The 17084-nt window shown below is 39.5% G+C and overlaps 1 protein-coding gene across 4 annotated transcripts in view; it reads left to right on the forward strand.

The window, feature by feature from the left end:
• Positions 1-17084, forward strand: part of clocka (clock circadian regulator a) — a 154622-nt gene that overhangs the window by 77161 nt on the left and 60377 nt on the right. For all 4 annotated transcript variants that reach the window (XM_051928594.1, XM_051928596.1, XM_051928595.1 and 1 more), the window contains exons 8-9: positions 3774-3887; positions 4508-4626. In XM_051928594.1, coding sequence (XP_051784554.1) covers positions 3774-3887; positions 4508-4626 — 233 coding nt within the window. The remainder of the gene's footprint in view (positions 1-3773; positions 3888-4507; positions 4627-17084) is intronic.

Raw genomic sequence — 17084 nt, forward strand, 5'->3', positions numbered from 1 at the left:
AAAGAAGAACATTCTCGGGTTGCAAACGTATTCGAACTGCTGCATTTGAAGAAGTCGAAAAGCAGTTTTTATGTGGTTCAGTGATGCTCGTTCAAAAAACATTCCTATTAATGCATCACTCATTCAAGAAAATGTGAGGTTTCTAAACTCTCTTGGAACCTCCCCCAACTGGACAACACACCGAAGAGCGTCCCGAAGTGCGATCACCACATCTATGGAAGACTGTTTATCCATTGCCAGAGCAACAGCAGGCTCACAGCTCTGCACTGAAGCAAACAGAAAAGATCTCAATGGGTGAAGAAACATTGTAAATGCAGGGAACAGTATTACTTGGCCACTAACCTGGCCACGACCCTGTCTGACTGCTGTGTCTGTGTATAGGAGAGTGGCAGATCACACTATAATAAATAACTCTGCTGTTCCTGTTTCAAGCTGATTAAAGTTGGTTTTGCTAAAGTATTGAGACTAAGCCTCGTGTTTTGGGGTGCAAGACAGGGACTTGTAGCGCGACCCCGATCTTTTATGATTTGCTTTTGTGGCACTTCACTGTAGCGCTGTGAGCCTGCTGTTGCCCTGCCCTAGTAAACGGACAAATAATCTTCCACGGACATGGCAATTGTGCTTCGAGACGCACTTCAGTGTGTTGTTCTTGTTGGGTGGGGAGTGGGATCCCAAAAGAGTTCAGAAACCTCACAATATGAAGAAGAAGAAAAGGATGATTTGGCTTCTGATTGATAACTGTGCTGCCCACAACATGCTTCCACATTTAGATAATGTTCACATTGAATTCCTCCCACCCAATTGCACAGCAGTGCTTCAGCCATTGGATTTGGGCACATTCGCACCCTGAAAGTGTATTATCGCAAGGAAATGCTGAGAAAAATTCTCATCAGCATAATTTGTAGACAGAAAGAGATTAAAATTAACACGAAAGAAGCTATTGAAGAGATTGCAAATGTCTAGACGCAAGTTAAAGAAAGCACTATAGTGACAAATGCAGAATCTTATTACTACAAAATTTTCATTACAACGAAATATTTTTTAGGTCCCTGGCAGTTCGTTGTAACATAATTTTACCTGTATCCACGCATCCAAAGGGTGAACCTACAAAGACCTAAGGCAGAAAAATTGTCCAAAATGTTTCCAGGGCAGGATCCAACCTACGAATATTGCAATCGAGCTCCATCCTCATTGTTTCACATGTTTTGGGCCTGCACCAAATTAAAATCATTCTGGACCAAAATCTTTAAATGCCTTTCAGACAGCCTTGGTGTCACAATCTCTCCTAATATATTAACTGCTGTGTTTGGCATACTCCTAGATGGGCTTAAAGTAGAGGAGAAATAAACTTTAATTGCCTTTACGTCACATATTGACACATCTTGCTCAACTGGAAGAATCCTAGTATACCTCTTTTAAGTCCATGGGCATGTGATGAACATCATTTGAAATTGGAAAAAACAAATTCTCACTTAGAGGATCTGCTCAAAATGTTTTTAAAACCTGGCAGGATCTAATCAATAACATTTTGGAATAAGCATTTAAATTGATGAAAAGGATTTTCTCCCACATTTTTTCTACTCCTAAAGTTTTACTGACTGTTGGCCTTTCTCATGGGTGGGGATTGATTTGAATTTATTTTTTTCAAGTTTGACTTGCTTCTTTGGAATGTTACTCGTTTTTAATAAATTCAGTAAAATGTAAAAAAATAAAAAATCTGTTTTTTTATCTTTGACTTGATTATATGAAATGTCACTTTCTTTCAATTAAATAAAAAAAAGCTCAATCCTTTTTACTTGCAAATTCATTATAACAAAGTTACCTATCTTTAAAAATAATAAAAAAAATTGCAGCAAATCATGCTTATTTCTTCAATACTTGGCCCAGAAATTGAGAATCCAGAGCTCCGCTGAACAGCCAATTAGATTGCATGTTTATGTTACTTGGTTTACTAAATACAGTAATCCCTCCTCGATCGCGGGGGTTGCATTCCAGAACCCCCCGCAAAAGGTGAAAATCCGCGAAGTAGAAACCATATGTTTATATGATTATTTTTATATTGTCATGCTTGGGTCACAGATTTGCACAGAAACACAGGAGGTTGTAGAGAGACAGGAACGTTATTCAAACACTGCAAACAAACATTTATCTCATTTTCAAAAGTTTAAACGTGCTCCATGACAAGAAAGAGATGACAGTTCCGTCTCACAATTAAAAGAATGCAAACATATCTTCCTCTTCAAAGGAGTGCGCATCAGGAGCAGAGAATGTCAGAGAGAGAGACAGAGAGAGAGAGAAAAGCAAACAATCAAAAACCAATAGGTGCCGTTTGAGCTTTTAAGTATGCGAAGCACCGTGTGGGAAGCATGTCGCTTGACAAAGCAGCTGCAGGAAAGCCCAGCAAGGAAGGGAGCAATGTGAAGGTAGTCTTTCAGCATTTTTAGACGAGTGTCCGTATCCTCTAGGCCAGTGTGTGAACAGCCCCCCTGCTCACACCCCCTCTGTCAGGAGCAGAGAATGTCAGAGCAAGAGTGAGTGAGAGAGAGAGAGAAAAGCAAACAATCAAAAATCAATAGGGGCTGTTTGATCTTTTAAGTATGCAAAGCACCGTGCAGGAAGCATATCGCTTGACAAAGCAGCCACAAGTAAGCCCAGCAAGGAATGGAGCAATGTGAAGGTAATCTTTCAGCGTTTTTTGAGGAGTGGTCGTATCCTGTAGGGGTGCGAACAGCCCCCGTGCTCACAATATATTTGAGGAGCTTTATTTAATACGTAATACGTGCTGTGATTGGGTAGCTTCTCAGCCATCTGCCAATAGCGTCCCTTGTATGAAATCAACTGAGCAAACCAACTGAGGAAGCATGTACCAGAAATGAAAAGACCCATTGTCCACTAAAACCCACGAACCAGCGAAAAATCCGTGATATATATTTAAATATGCTTACATATAAAATCTGCGAAAGTCAAAGCGCGATATAGTGAGGGATTACTGTAGTCATCATACTCTTGCAGTAGAGAGGAGGTTGAGAACAATTACTGCAGACCCAGAGGTATTGTGGCCATAAATGGATAAATATTAATAAAATTTATCTTCAACTGTACTGGTGTAGCACTGGAGATTCGCCACAGCTAGACTCTCACTTATTTGCAGGTTTCTCAAGGTATGGTTTGATTTTGCAGAACACATTGATCAGATTGAAGATTATTTTTTGGTTTCCCCTGATCAAAAGTGCTGACTGCTGAGCTTCCCGAAGGTTTATTCTACTCAGCCAGTTTTCAACATGTATCATGAATTCAGCGAGGTTATACACTATGAACAACTGCACACAATAATTTTTTAAATTGTTACATTTCAATGCATCTTTGATTTTTGATCTCAAAAGTTTATAAGATTCATGATCTATTTATATGAAATTTCTCCAGTTTAAAAAAACAAAAGGATTACTTACAAAATAATAGATGTTAGCCAAAGGCAAAGTCTTCTGAGGGAAATCATTTATTAAAGTTGAGGGGCATGCATTATGTATACTGAGGGGTAGTATTTATGTAACTCAAGCAGTGTGTGCTCTGGACACCGAGGGAGACCTTGACCATCCCAGACAGGACAGGCTATTCAAACATATCAAATATTGCCTGAAAACGTCACCGCTGTGACCAAATTTTGCCACACTTGTAAGTTTCTGTGAGTTGTCCTCTTACTTTTTTTTCTTTCTTAGCATTCAAAAGTCAGATATTTTACTTTGAATTAACTTGTTTTCTTTGTTCATATGCAGCTAAAAATCAACTAGAATTTTGTTGCCATATGCTAAGAGGAACAATTGATCCCAAGGAACCTCCAGTTTATGAATATGTTAAGTTTATAGGAAATTTCAAATCACTGAATAACGGTATGTGTTTCAGTAACCAAAACTTATCTTGCTGTTTATTCCTTATGTTCTGCTGAGTTAACATAGCAATAACAGATGGCCCTGCTTGCTTCTCAGGCTCCATTTAACTGGAACCTACAACTTTCTTGGCCAGCGAAAAGGAACATACTAAGTTTAATATACTGTACTCTGTACATGTGATCGTAATGATCTTTTAAACTTACTAAAATATAAAAATATAACATATACTGTAATAATGTCTCACATATTCTTAACTGATGTGCCCATAGTCTTTTGTTTTCTGATATCATTACATCTAATCTCTTCATTAAATGAATGTAAAATTCATTTGACCTAAGAGCTAGTCCAGGATGTTAGCCATGTCAGTATGTTTTAATGTTGATAAAATGAAAATATATAGACTAAATATATAGATTAGTGTGATTGACAATGTATTTTCTATAAAGCACTGCATTAATATGGTGGTGTAAATTTTAAGAATCAATTTACAAAGTGAAGCATTGCCCGTTTTTTCTAGTTGTGGTAATTTTATTTCACATCATGTTTCCAGTAATCATCAATGCATGTTAATTTAAAGTGTATTTTTCTTATTTGTTTCTTTTACTTATTTATTTACTTAGTGCCTACTTCAACACGGAATGGTTTTGAAGGAGTAATACAAAGGTCATTAAGGCCTTCATTTGAAGACAGAATCTGCTTTATAGCCACCGTTAGGCTAGCCAAACCTCAGTTTATTAAGGTAAGGTATTAGTTTGTTTTTTGCTCTCTGCATTAAAAACTTGCATCCACTATAAACCACACTAGCCTATTCCTGCACCTCAGACAAAAGGCTGGAATCCGTCTTTGATAGGATAGGTAGTTCATCATAATACACACACAAATGCTTATACACTGAGCCAATTTAGAGACCAGAATTAATCTTATATATACTTATATGAGATTTAATATGACAAGAGTACACCAAGATAAACCTATGCAGTTACATCCAGAGCATGCAAGATCAGTCACAAATACAGTGTCCAGGATACCAGAGCTTTGAGCAGTTCTAAACCTATTAACATAAATAGATCCTAACAATATGTGGCCATTGACAACAGAGGAGAGGAACATAAAAGCTCCACTCTGCAGCATCTTTGGTGAAAAAAATCTCTGGGATGTCCACGGTCAATTATAAAGCAAAGTCAAATGCTTGGACACAGTCACAGTTGTTCATGGTTCTTCAGACCCAGGCCTACTGTTGCCAACCCCCTCCTGGGCATTCTATAGTATTTCTTGGTAGGCCATATGATGCCAAAAATTTTCTTCTTTTGATTCCAAGGCTCCATGCATCTCTAGTGACTTCCCTAGAGTAGGAAAATTGTGGAAGAAGAGCAATGGCACCAAATATCACAGTGGGATAGGGAAGTAGGAAGAGTGTTAATAAAGGTTCATAATTACTATAATACTTGTATTCTTTAGTAGGAATGAATAACAGACATACATACAATATGCACAGTTGATCAGCAGCTCTAATCTGGGTAATCTAATTGTGTTGTCAAACTACAAACAAATTATGTAAATCTCATTTGTATGTTAAATTGTTTATAAATCATAATATTGTCGTGTACTTCCTTTGTTTTGGTGTGGGTGAAATACTCTCGCAATAACATGTTCCAGTGTAAATAAGTTTATTCAGTAGTTCCAATATCTTTAGCAAACAGTTGTCAGTAAGGGTACATTTATTTCTTTCATTATCGCCGTCTGGGTTGTGGTGTTTTAGCTCTAAGCACAGAGCATATATATGTATCCATCCATACCCAAAGCCTGCTTATCAACTGCTACCTAACAGCCTACTGAAATGTGTGTCTGTAGATTATCTCCAGCCACATGAGCAACACATTTTACTGTCTTTGCACAGGTACATTCATTATGATTAGTTTATTTCATATTTTGTACAACTTAAAAATCTCTGGGCTGAATTTTTCTTTGTATAGGTATACAGTCAGATGCAGCCTTGTCCATTCTTTAGTGACAAGTAGATTTGTTGATGCAGGTTTTATAAGGACCGAAATGTGTATCTCCTGTGGCTCTTCAATATCAGTTCTCTTTACGGAAATCCTTTTGACAATGTGCGACACATTGTTTACTTCAAATGCATATTTTGCTGTTCATATTTTCATTAATATAGCTGCAAATTCTTTCATCCTTGCATCGACTCCTACACTATCATTGTAACTAAACAACAGAAAGCACACAAAGTACCTGTGATGATGTATCATTCACATTTGCCACTCGTCCACTGATGTCTTTGAATGTCTCTGTTGGACCAGGTAAACTATTTTTTTTTTAATTAATTTTTATTGTAATCATTCCATACAAATAGATCAATTTATAACCAAACAAAATTGAAGACAAATCAAACCCTACCCCTGAGAAGGAGAGGTTAGCCAAAGGAGAATTGCATAGGGCTTTTTAATAAGGCAACAATAAACAAAAGAAAGGGAGAAATAAATATATATGTAAATAAGTGATGGAGAAGGGAATTAAATGCGGTAATAGTTATTTCTCTTATTCTAAAATAATATTGATTAGATCCTGCCAGGTTTTGAAAAAATTTTGTACAGATCCTCTAACTGAGAATTTGATTTTTTCCAATTTCAAATAATATAAAACATCGGTTTCCCACTGACTTATCAGAGGAGAGTTAGGATTCTTCCAATTTAACAGAATAAGTCTACGTGCCAAAAGTGTAGGGAATGCAATCACCGTTTGCTTGTCCTTCTCCACTTCAAGTCCATCTGGAAGAACACCGAACACAGCTGTTAATGGGTTAGGAGGGATTGTGATACCAAGGCTGTCTGAAAGGCACTTAAATATTTTGGACCAAAATGATGTTAGTTTGGTGCAGGCCCAGAACATGTGACCCAGTGAGGCAGGAGCTTGGTTGCAGCGTTTACAGGTTGGATCTTGCCCTGGAAACATTTTGGACAGTTTTAAGCAAGAGAGATGAGCTTGATATATAATTTTTAGTTGAATAATTCTATGCTTTGAGCATATGGAGCTCGAGTGAATTCTCTGCTTTGCTACCTTCCACTCCTTTTCTGATATATTGATTAAGAGATCTTCTTCCCAATGTCCTCTTGGATCTTTGAAAGGTAGGATTTTATATAATGCGGAAATGGTGTTTAATTCCTCGAAATTGAGCAGTATTTTTTCCAGCATTGTGGGGGGTGCGAGGTGGGGGAAATCGGGCAATTTCTGTTTAACAAAATTTCTAATTTGAAGATAGTGAAAGAAACGTGTAGCTGGGAGGTTGAATTTTGAACGTAATTGTTCAAAAGATGTAAATATGTTGTCAATATAAAGATCTCTGAGCATTTTAATCCCAAAACTTTTCCAGGTATTAAAAACTGGATATGTTTGCGAGGGTTGAAAGAGGTGGTTCTCTTGCAGAAGTGCCACCGATAAAAGATTTTCCATCTTAAAATGCTTTCTAATTTGGTTCCATATTCTGAGTGAGTAAAGCACAATTGGGTTATTAGTATATTTGCGATAACTTGCATTTATTGGACCAGGTAAACTAAAGCAACACTGCTCTTTACCATTTCAAATTACCACCCCCATTTTGAGCATCTCCTTCATGAGGTCTTGGATTAGTTAAGAAACGTGATGCTCAGTTAGCTGTCTAATTGTTCCCACCCAGTTTTAAACAAGATTCACTCTTGGCTGTTTCCAGAGGTCTGGATTCAGCAAGACTAACGTTAAGGGTGTCTGAGTAAAATTAATTAAAGAATGACTGGAGAACTTACTTAGAGTATGTAGAATAGCATATTTTCTGGGCTTGCTTGAATGTAAGGGTATCTATGTATGAATCCTATTGCTGTCTGAGCACAAATAGAAAAGTAGGTATCGTCTAAGATGGCCGCATTGGGTTTACATCAATAATGAGGACCTTTGTGAGGTATGGGTCTGTTGCAGAGATCTCTAGGATGTACTGTTAAAAAAAAAAAAGAGCGAGAAAAGGCAGGAAAAGAAGAGGAAAACTGAGCCCAAGTTTTATGGCAGAGGTTACAGGCATGAGCTGTTCAAAGTGGCCACCTTGAAAAGCTCCCGGTATACCAAAAGAAGTGGACACAGTTAAGAGGATCGAGATTGAGTTAGCAAATAAAAATCTTTTATTCTGGGATAGAACGTCTGAAGACTTGGAAGCATTGTGGATGTTTTATTTTACAAAGAGACAAAACTGGGTGAAAATTGTGAGTTATTTTGGGTTCGTGTTTTTTAGTGTTATTTGTATACTGCATATGTTGGGAAAGGTATATGCAGTTACGGAATCGGAATATTGTTATTGAGTTTGTATGTAGTTGATTTATTATATCTTGATTCTCCGCTCCATTTCTTTGGGTCCTTTTTTTTTGTATAAATTAATTTTACCATCCATATAATCTGTCTGCACCACAGGAAGGGGTCCGAAGGTAGTTTGGGGTTGACATGCAATCCGTATCTAACACATTGCTATAAACGTGAATCATAGTGGTTTCAATCGGCACAGAGTGGTGTCCATTCTGAGGATCAACAGTCATAACCTATTTCTGTCTTAAACCTGTTTCTTGTTACACCATTAAGAATGTCCTTAGTGCAGCCAGGGCAGGCTAGCGTGGAGCCGTTTGACTCTCTGGGTCAAGACATGGTAGCAGACTGCCGCCACGTTATGGTCAGGGTACCTTCAGCATGGCGGGAGCGGCCCAGCCTGTTGTGATCTATGTACCTCGATGACCCTCAAGGACAGGAGGAAATAGAGAGCGATGGGTGTCTGTCATTATTAAATGAACTGGCCGGCTGCCTGGATTTGCTTGATCAGCGGCTCACGTCTGTGATTGAGAGCACTCTATCCTGTGAGGATGCTATCGGAACCCTCATAAATAAATGCACGAACAAATGAAGGAATATGTGGAACATCAGAAGAGAACTACAGTGTGGTATTGTGCAGTGTTTGAAAAGGTGAGATCAGCTGTGGAAAGAGCACCTCCATAGAGAAATATGCAACAGTTTACAATTGTTTGGTACTGTTCAAGCGCATTCAACCCTCCTGTAGGGGTCACATATTTGTCCCAGCTACATGCCTCACTTAAAACCAGTGATTCGAGTGGAGTTTCCTAAGCTTGGTGAGTACTGTGCGAGGATGCCGGTCCTTTACAGACTCCCTTTTCCCACATGGGTGTCTATTGAACCAACTCCGTCGATAGTTATGACCAAGATGAACTGACAAATGAGGACAAATCTCAGTGACACCAGGGGATGGTGTAAAATGCTCAGGTACTTTTATTAAAAAAAAAAAAATCCAAAACAAAAGTAAAACCAAAAGTATCTATTGTACAATGTTTAAAAAAAAAAAATCAAATCCATAAAATCAGTGAAACGTAGAGATAAAATCCATAATAAATAAATCAGTTAAAATAGAGGTTAAAATGCAATCCTCTTCACCTGATCGCAGCCCACCACCTTCTGTCTCCCCGGCTCATCCATCACAGGTGTTGCCGGCGGAGTGTCTGCAGCATGAACTCCTTTCTGCCGACCCCCATTTTGGCTGCCGCCACACTGTGCAACCAGATTGTCCAAGGTCGGCACACCTCCCATCTTCCTTCACGCTCCTCGGATCCATTGGGAGGTCTTATGTCTTGCTCGCCCCACTGTACACGCTTGGTCAGTGGGGTGAACCAGCCCCTAGAGCGTCTTAGCCTGTGCTTCCTTCCGGAGCCCCAGCTCGAGCTGCCTTCTCCAAACAGGTGGCCCGATCATCTCTCTCTGACTGCCCTTCATCTATTAACCTCCATCATCCTATCTCGTTCTTTCATGTCTTTTACATCTTTTATATCTCCTATCTCTACCCTTGTGCCGGCCCATATATATATATATGTGTGTGTATGTATATATCTATATATATATATATATACACACACACACACACACCTCCGTGGGTGCAGCGCCTTAATCACATGCTGCAGGATCTCGCCCCAACTATCTCATTAACTCCCCACAACTGTCTAATTGCTCCCATGGAGATTGACATGGCTTTATGGATTTAAAACCTTGCCATATTTTGTTGTAGCTGCAGACCCGCTATCCCACATGCTGTACTACAGGGGACATAAAAATGCTTCGACGTGTTCTACGAAGTTGGTTATCGGTCATTCCCCTGAGCAAAGAAGAACTATTGGGGGTGATTAATGTAGCGCTTCAGGGAAGAGCTGGTGGCAGGTTAGCAGGAAAATGATCGGGGGTTGGTACAGCTTTAAAACAGCATTCCTTGAAGCATTTTTGCCGGAGGATTACCAGACAGAATTTGAGAATAAATTCCTGTCCATGGTACTACAGCCCAATCAGTCTATCCAGGACTTTGCTTACGACTGTCAGGCTCTGTATTTGAAGTGCAGCCTCAGATGCAGGAAGAGGAGATAGTTCGCCGCTTGCTGAAGGCATGGCATGGCGGGGGGACTGAGAGGGTGGTAACTACTGTTGATGGGCTAGTAAACATAGGCTCGCTTGAAGAGCAGGACTGAGCTTTCTCCAAGGATTACTGGAACAAAGTACATTATAGTATAAGAAAGATTCCATCTTCCAAATCCACTAAAATAAGGAGTAGCCCGGCAGACGCTGGACTCTCTGTTTTTTCCTCCTTACTACCCTTCTTGGTGGTCCTTGTACAGGTAAGGGGTTGGATACTGGATGCTGTGGTGAACATGGGAAGCCAATACACCTTGATACACCTTATGCTAAAAGTAAATAAATGTCGCCTTACTCAACCTCACATTCATTTCTTGAGCCAAATAGTGTCAGCAGAGGGAGTTGAAGTGGAACCAGAAAAGGCCAGCCTCTTGAAAGGTGGGGCTGAGGTAAACTTTTCCACCTCTAAGAAGGAATGTTTGGTGGTGAAAAAATTGCGTAATTTTTTGGAAAGGATTGAGTTTGAAGTGTACACCAATCACAGTGCCGTGACCAGGATATTTAATCAGCCCAAGACTTCCTCCCGATTGACTAGATGGGTACTGCATCTCCAGGGTTTCACCTTTAGGGTGTTCTACTGAAAAGGATGTGGCAATGTGGTCCCAGAAGTGTTGTCACGGATCCTTGAGTCAACAGGTATGATATGTATTGCTCCAGACCAAAGTCAGTGGACTCATTTGCTCCTGGGCTTACAGGACTTGTCTAAAGTACAACATGTGTATCAGGTGTGCCAAAAGTGTAGGGAGGACTTCAGTATCTAGAGTGCTTAGATCTTCTGGTCAGTTGTTGCTTGTTGTCCCTCATACCAGCGTAAAACTAAGGGGGACAGGGCTTTTGCAGCTGCTGCTTCTCGCCTGTGGAACTCTTTACCTCATTACATTACATAAAGGAGTCGTCTACAATTGAACTGTTCAAAACAAGATTAAAGACTTATTTCTATTCACTTGCATTCCGTGACCTTCAGTAATACTGATGGTTTCCTCATTGTGATTACATAACTTTACTTGTATTTATTATTTATTTTATTTCTATTTATGTTAATTGTAAGTTTTTTTTTCTTCTATTATTGTGAAGCACTTTGGCCACAGCATTCCTTTGTTGTTTTAAAAGTGCTATATAAATAAATTGACATTGACTGTCTCTGTCTGAGCACATATAGATAACAGTGTAAGGCCTAGGATGGGTGTATTGGGTATATGTAAGTTGGGAGGTTATGGGTCTGTTGCAGCGATTTCTGGGAGGGTGCCATGGAAATGGACACGGATGTACTGTTTTTAAAAAGAAGAGAAAAAAAAGCCTGATAAGGAGGGAAAGGAAGAGGAAAACAGAGCCCAAGCTTTATGGCAGAGGTTACAGGTGTGAGCTTTTTGAAGCAAGAAAAGAGATTGCCTCAGTGGAGCGCAGAAACCCTACATAGTCTGGAGGTGGCCAGATAATCTATGACATATATATATATATATATATATATATATATATATATATATATATATCCATCCATCCATTTTCCAACCCGTCGAATCCGAACACAGGGTCACGGGGGTCTGCTGGAGCCAATCCCAGCCAACACAGGGCACAAGGCAGGAACCAATCCCGGGCAGGGTGCCAACCCACCGCAGATAGATATATATATATATATATATATATATATATATATATATATATATATATATATATATATATATATATATATATATATATATATATATATATAGAACGTATGTATGTATGTTCCAGTATCATGTCCGAACGGCTGTAGCGATTTTCATGAAATTTGGTACACATGTTCCTCATTGGTCAACTAAAAATACTGTAGGGTGAAATCAGCCCTAACCCACCCCCTTCTGGGTAGGATGGGGGGTGAGCTTACCGTCTTGTATGCATGTTATCATTCAGTTGACACTCGGAACGACCACCAGAGGGCGAACTGGAGGTGACTGTCAGCATTCTTTAGGTTTGAGCGCTGCCTCGCCTCTGTTGCTTTTGAAATTAAATAGAGTTCTAGACGTGCAAATGTGCGTGTCTGTCGGTCTGGAAGTGAGACGTAGAATCAGTGTGAGGGTTCCAGCTCTGAGGATACGCAAGCGAGTCAAGCACACCGGCAAAAGGAAACCTCCTAACGCCAGGTTTATACTTCACGCGACACGACACATGCTGCAGCAGACACTTCTGCTACACAAGCATTGTACTGTTTATACTTGTGTGCGTACTTTACATAAATCTGGAGAAATCCAGCAGGTGGCAGTTCGAGATATTATCACGGTGAGAACAGGTTCAGCTTCGCTATGTTGTGAATTGCCTGGAACACCCGTTAAATTCCGATGACACCTTACCGCAATATCTCTGAAAAGTATGTTTAATGATTAAATCCATCAGTCCAGAGATTTGTCCATTTCAGCAAACACTGGGCACGAGGCAGAAACAATCCCTGGATGAGGCATCAGCTTATCGCAAGGTGAATACAAGCACTCACATACACTGGCGTCATTTTAGTGTAACCAAATCTGAATATCTTAGCAAGGAAACCGGAGCACACTGAGGAAACCCAGCAGGGAAACATGTAAACTCCAGGCAGGGAATATCAGCGACGTGACTCCCTACAAGACAGCAGCGCTAATGCTCTGCCACCGTGTCACCCCATGTGTGTAATTATTAACAGTATTCATTATTTAAACAAAATTACAGATTTATGTGTAAAATGTAACAAACATACTTTAAAGCATTTCATCATGAAAGTGATATCAAGTATAAATCTAAGGATTCTAAATGTACAGAGAGTTGGAATATCATACATTTAATGTGCTCAGTGTGGCAATCTATTGCTGTTTGCTGCTCCTGTCCGTACCGGAGGAAGCCCTAGAAAAAAAGACGGCACAGAAGATGGTATGTGAGACTTATAAAATATATCGTGTCATTACGATGGAGAATATGCGACGCTTCAATATAAAACCACCACCAATGCATCTGTATATCGGCATTTTGATTCACCACATCAAACCATTCATCAAACATCGAAGTGTGCACACTGATCCGCAAAGCGGTTTTCTGTCACATGTATATAGTAACCAGAGACTCTGACGTCACATTCCAACCCTGTTGCTTTTCAAATTAAATAGAGTTGGCCAGTTCCGAGCAAATGGATGATAGCATACATACAAGACCGCAACACAAGGACATTAGTGAGACTTTGTTTGTTAATTTATTTTTATAGTTTTTTTTTGCATGGAGTTTGCATGTTCTTCCCGTGTCTGTGTGGGTTTCCTCCCATAGTCCAAAGACATGCAGGTTAGGTCCATTGGCGATCCTAAATTGTCCCTAGTGTGTGTGTGTGTGTGTGTGTATGTGCCCGCCCTGTGGTGGGCTGGTGCCCTGTGTTGGCTGGGATTGGCTCCAGCAGACCCCCATGTCCCTGTGTTAGGATATAGCGGGTCGGATACTGACTGACTGACTTTCTTTTCCTTCTGGGCAATGCTGGGTATTTCAGCTAGTCAGAATATACAGTCATATGAACAAGTTTGGGAAGCCCCCTATCAGCCTGCATAATAATTCACTCTACTTTCAACAAAAAAAGATAACAGTGGTATGTGTTTCATTTCCTAGGAACATCCGAGTACAGGGGTGTTTTCCGAACAAAGATTTTTAGTGAAGCAGTATTTAGTTGTATGAAATTAAATCGAATGTGAAAAAATTGGCTGTGCAAAAATTTGGGTCCCCTTATAATTTTGCTGATCTGAATGCATGTCAATGCTCAATACTGATTACTTGCAACACCAAATTGGTTGGATTAGCTCGTTAAGCCTTGAACTTCATAGACAGGTGTGTCCAATCATGAGAAAAGGTATTTAAGGTGGTCAATTGCAAGTTGTGCTTCCCTTTGACTCTCCTCTGAAGAGTGACAGCATGGGATCCTCAAAGCAACTCTCAAAAGATCATGAAAACAAAGATTCTTCCGTATCATGGTTTAGGGGAAGGCTACAAAAAGCTATCTCAGAGGTTTCAACTGTAAGGAATGGAATTGAATCAGGAAATGGAAGGCCACAGGCACAGCTGCTGTTAAACCCAAGTCTGGCAGGCCAAGAAAAATACAGGAGCGGCATATGTGCAGGATTGTGAGAATTGTTACAGACAACCCACAGATCACCTCCAAAGACCTGCAAGAACATCTTGCTGCAGATGGTGTATCTGTACATCATTCTACAATTCAGCGCAATTTGCAGGAAGAACATCTGTATGGCAGGGTGATGAGAAAGAAGCCTTTTCTGCACTCACACCACAAACAGAGTCTCTTGGTGTATGCAAGTGCTCATTTAGACAAGCCAGATTCATTTTGGAACAAAGTGCTTTGTACTGCTGAGACAAAAATTGAGTTATTTGGTCATAACAAAAAGCGCTTTGCATGGCAGAAGAAGAACTCCGCATTCCAAGAAAAACACCTGCTACTTACTGTCAAATTTGGTGGAGGTTCCATCATGCTGTGTGGCTAGTTCAGGGACTGGGGCCCTTGTTAAAGTCGTGGGTCGGATGAGTTCAACCCAATATCAACAAATTCTTAAGGATAATGTTCAAGCATCAGTCACAGAGTTAAAGTTATGCGAGGGTTGAATATTCCAACAAGACAATGACCCAAAACACAGTTCGAAATCACAAAGGCATTCATGCAGAGGGAGAAGTACAATGTTCTGGAATGGCCGTCACAGTCCCCTGACTTGAATATCATTGAAAATCTATGTGATGATTTGAAGCAGGCTGTCCATGCTCGGCAGCCATTAAATTTAACTGAACTGGAGAGATTTTGTATGGAAGAATGGTCAAAAATACCTCCATCCAGACACTCATCAAAGGCTATAGGATGCGTCTAGAGGCTGTTATATTTGCAAAAGGAGGCTCAACTAAGTATTGATATAATATCTCTGTTGGGGTGCCCAAATTTATGCACCTGTCTAATTTTGTTATGATGCATATTGCATATTTTCTGTTAATCCAGTAAATTTAATGTCATTGCTGAAATACTACTGTTTCCCATAAGGCATGGCATATATTAAAAGGAAGTTGCTACTTTGAAAGCTCAGTCAATGATAAACAAAAATCCAAAGAATTAAGAGGGGTTCCCAAACTTTTTCATATGACTGTACATTACGAAACCTTTCTTTAAGAAATTTACATGATTCTCTGCTCTGTTTCTCTGGGTCCCTCTTTTTGTATACATTAATTTTACCATCTGTGTAGTGTGTGTGCATCGCAGGAAGGGGTTCAAAGGCAGGTTGGGGTTGACATGCAATCTGTATCTAACACATCACTATAAATGTTGTGATTCATAGTGGTTTTGACCACTACAAGATCATTTTTAGTGTATGTGTGTGACAGGTGCTGCACAACATTTATACAACAACAACAACATTTATTTATATAGCACATTTTCATACAAATAATGTAGCTCAAAGTGGTTTACATGATGAAGAAAAGAGAAAAAAAGACAAAGTAAGAATTAAAATAAGACAGCACTAATTAACATAGAATAGGAGTAAGGTCCGATGGCCAGGGAGGACAGAAAAAACAAAAAAACTCCAGACGGCTGGAGAATAAAAATAAAATCTGCATGGGTTCCAGACCATGAGACCGTCCAGCCCCCTCTGGGCATTCTACCTCACATAAATGAAACAGTCCTCTTTGCATTTAGGGTTCTCATGGAAGGACTTGATGATGATGGTCACATGGACTTCTGGCTTTTAATCCATCAATGTAGGAACATCATGGTGCTTTGATTAGGTGGTGGTGGCGCAGGTCACCACCACAGAAAACCGGGAAAAAAAAACAGAAGAGAGAGTCAGGGTTAGTACGGATTTTAGAGCCACCATGAATAGTTATGATGATTAATTGAATATACATAGCATCAGGATTAAACAAAAATGAGGTTATGAAAAAGCCATGTTAAAGTAATTAGTTTTTAGCAGTTTTTTTAAAGTGCTCCACTGTATTAGCCTGGCAAATTCCTATTGGCAGGCTATTCCAGATTTTAGGTGCATAACAGCAGAAGGCTGCCTCACCACTTCTTTTAAGTTTAGCTCTTGGAATTCTAAGCCGACACTCATTTGGGTATCTGAGGTTACGATTTGGAATATAAGGTGTCAGACTTTCCGATGTATAAGATGGAGTGAGATTATTTAAGGATTTGTGTTTAAACCATAAGCAGTATTTTAAAGTCAATTCTGAATGACACAGGTAACCAGTGTAGTGACATCAAAACTGGAGAAATGTGCTTGGATTTTCTTCTCCTGGTTAGGATTCTAGCTGCTGCATTCTGCACTAGTTGCAAACGATTTATGTCTTTTTTGGGTAGTCCTGAGAGAAGTGCATTACAGTAATCTAGTCGACTGAAAACAAAAGTGTGAACTAATTTCTCAGCATCTTTCAGTGATATAAGAGGTCTAACTTTTGCTATGTTTCTTAAGTTAAAAAATGCTGTCCTAGTGATCTGATTAATATGCGATTTAAAATTCAGGTTACAGTCAACAGTTACCCCTAAATTCTTTACCTCTGTCTTGACTTTTAATCCTAATGCATCAAGTTTATTTCTAATAACCTCATTGTATCCTTTATTGCCAATCACTAAAATTTCTGTTTTCTCTTTATTTAGTTTGAGAAAATTACTATTCATCCATTTAGAAACACAAGTAAGACATTGTGTTAGTGAAACAACAGAGTTGGGCTCATCAGGTG

Source organism: Erpetoichthys calabaricus, chromosome 5, assembly GCF_900747795.2.
Source record: "Erpetoichthys calabaricus chromosome 5, fErpCal1.3, whole genome shotgun sequence".
NCBI classification, from domain to species: Eukaryota; Metazoa; Chordata; class Cladistia; order Polypteriformes; family Polypteridae; genus Erpetoichthys; species Erpetoichthys calabaricus.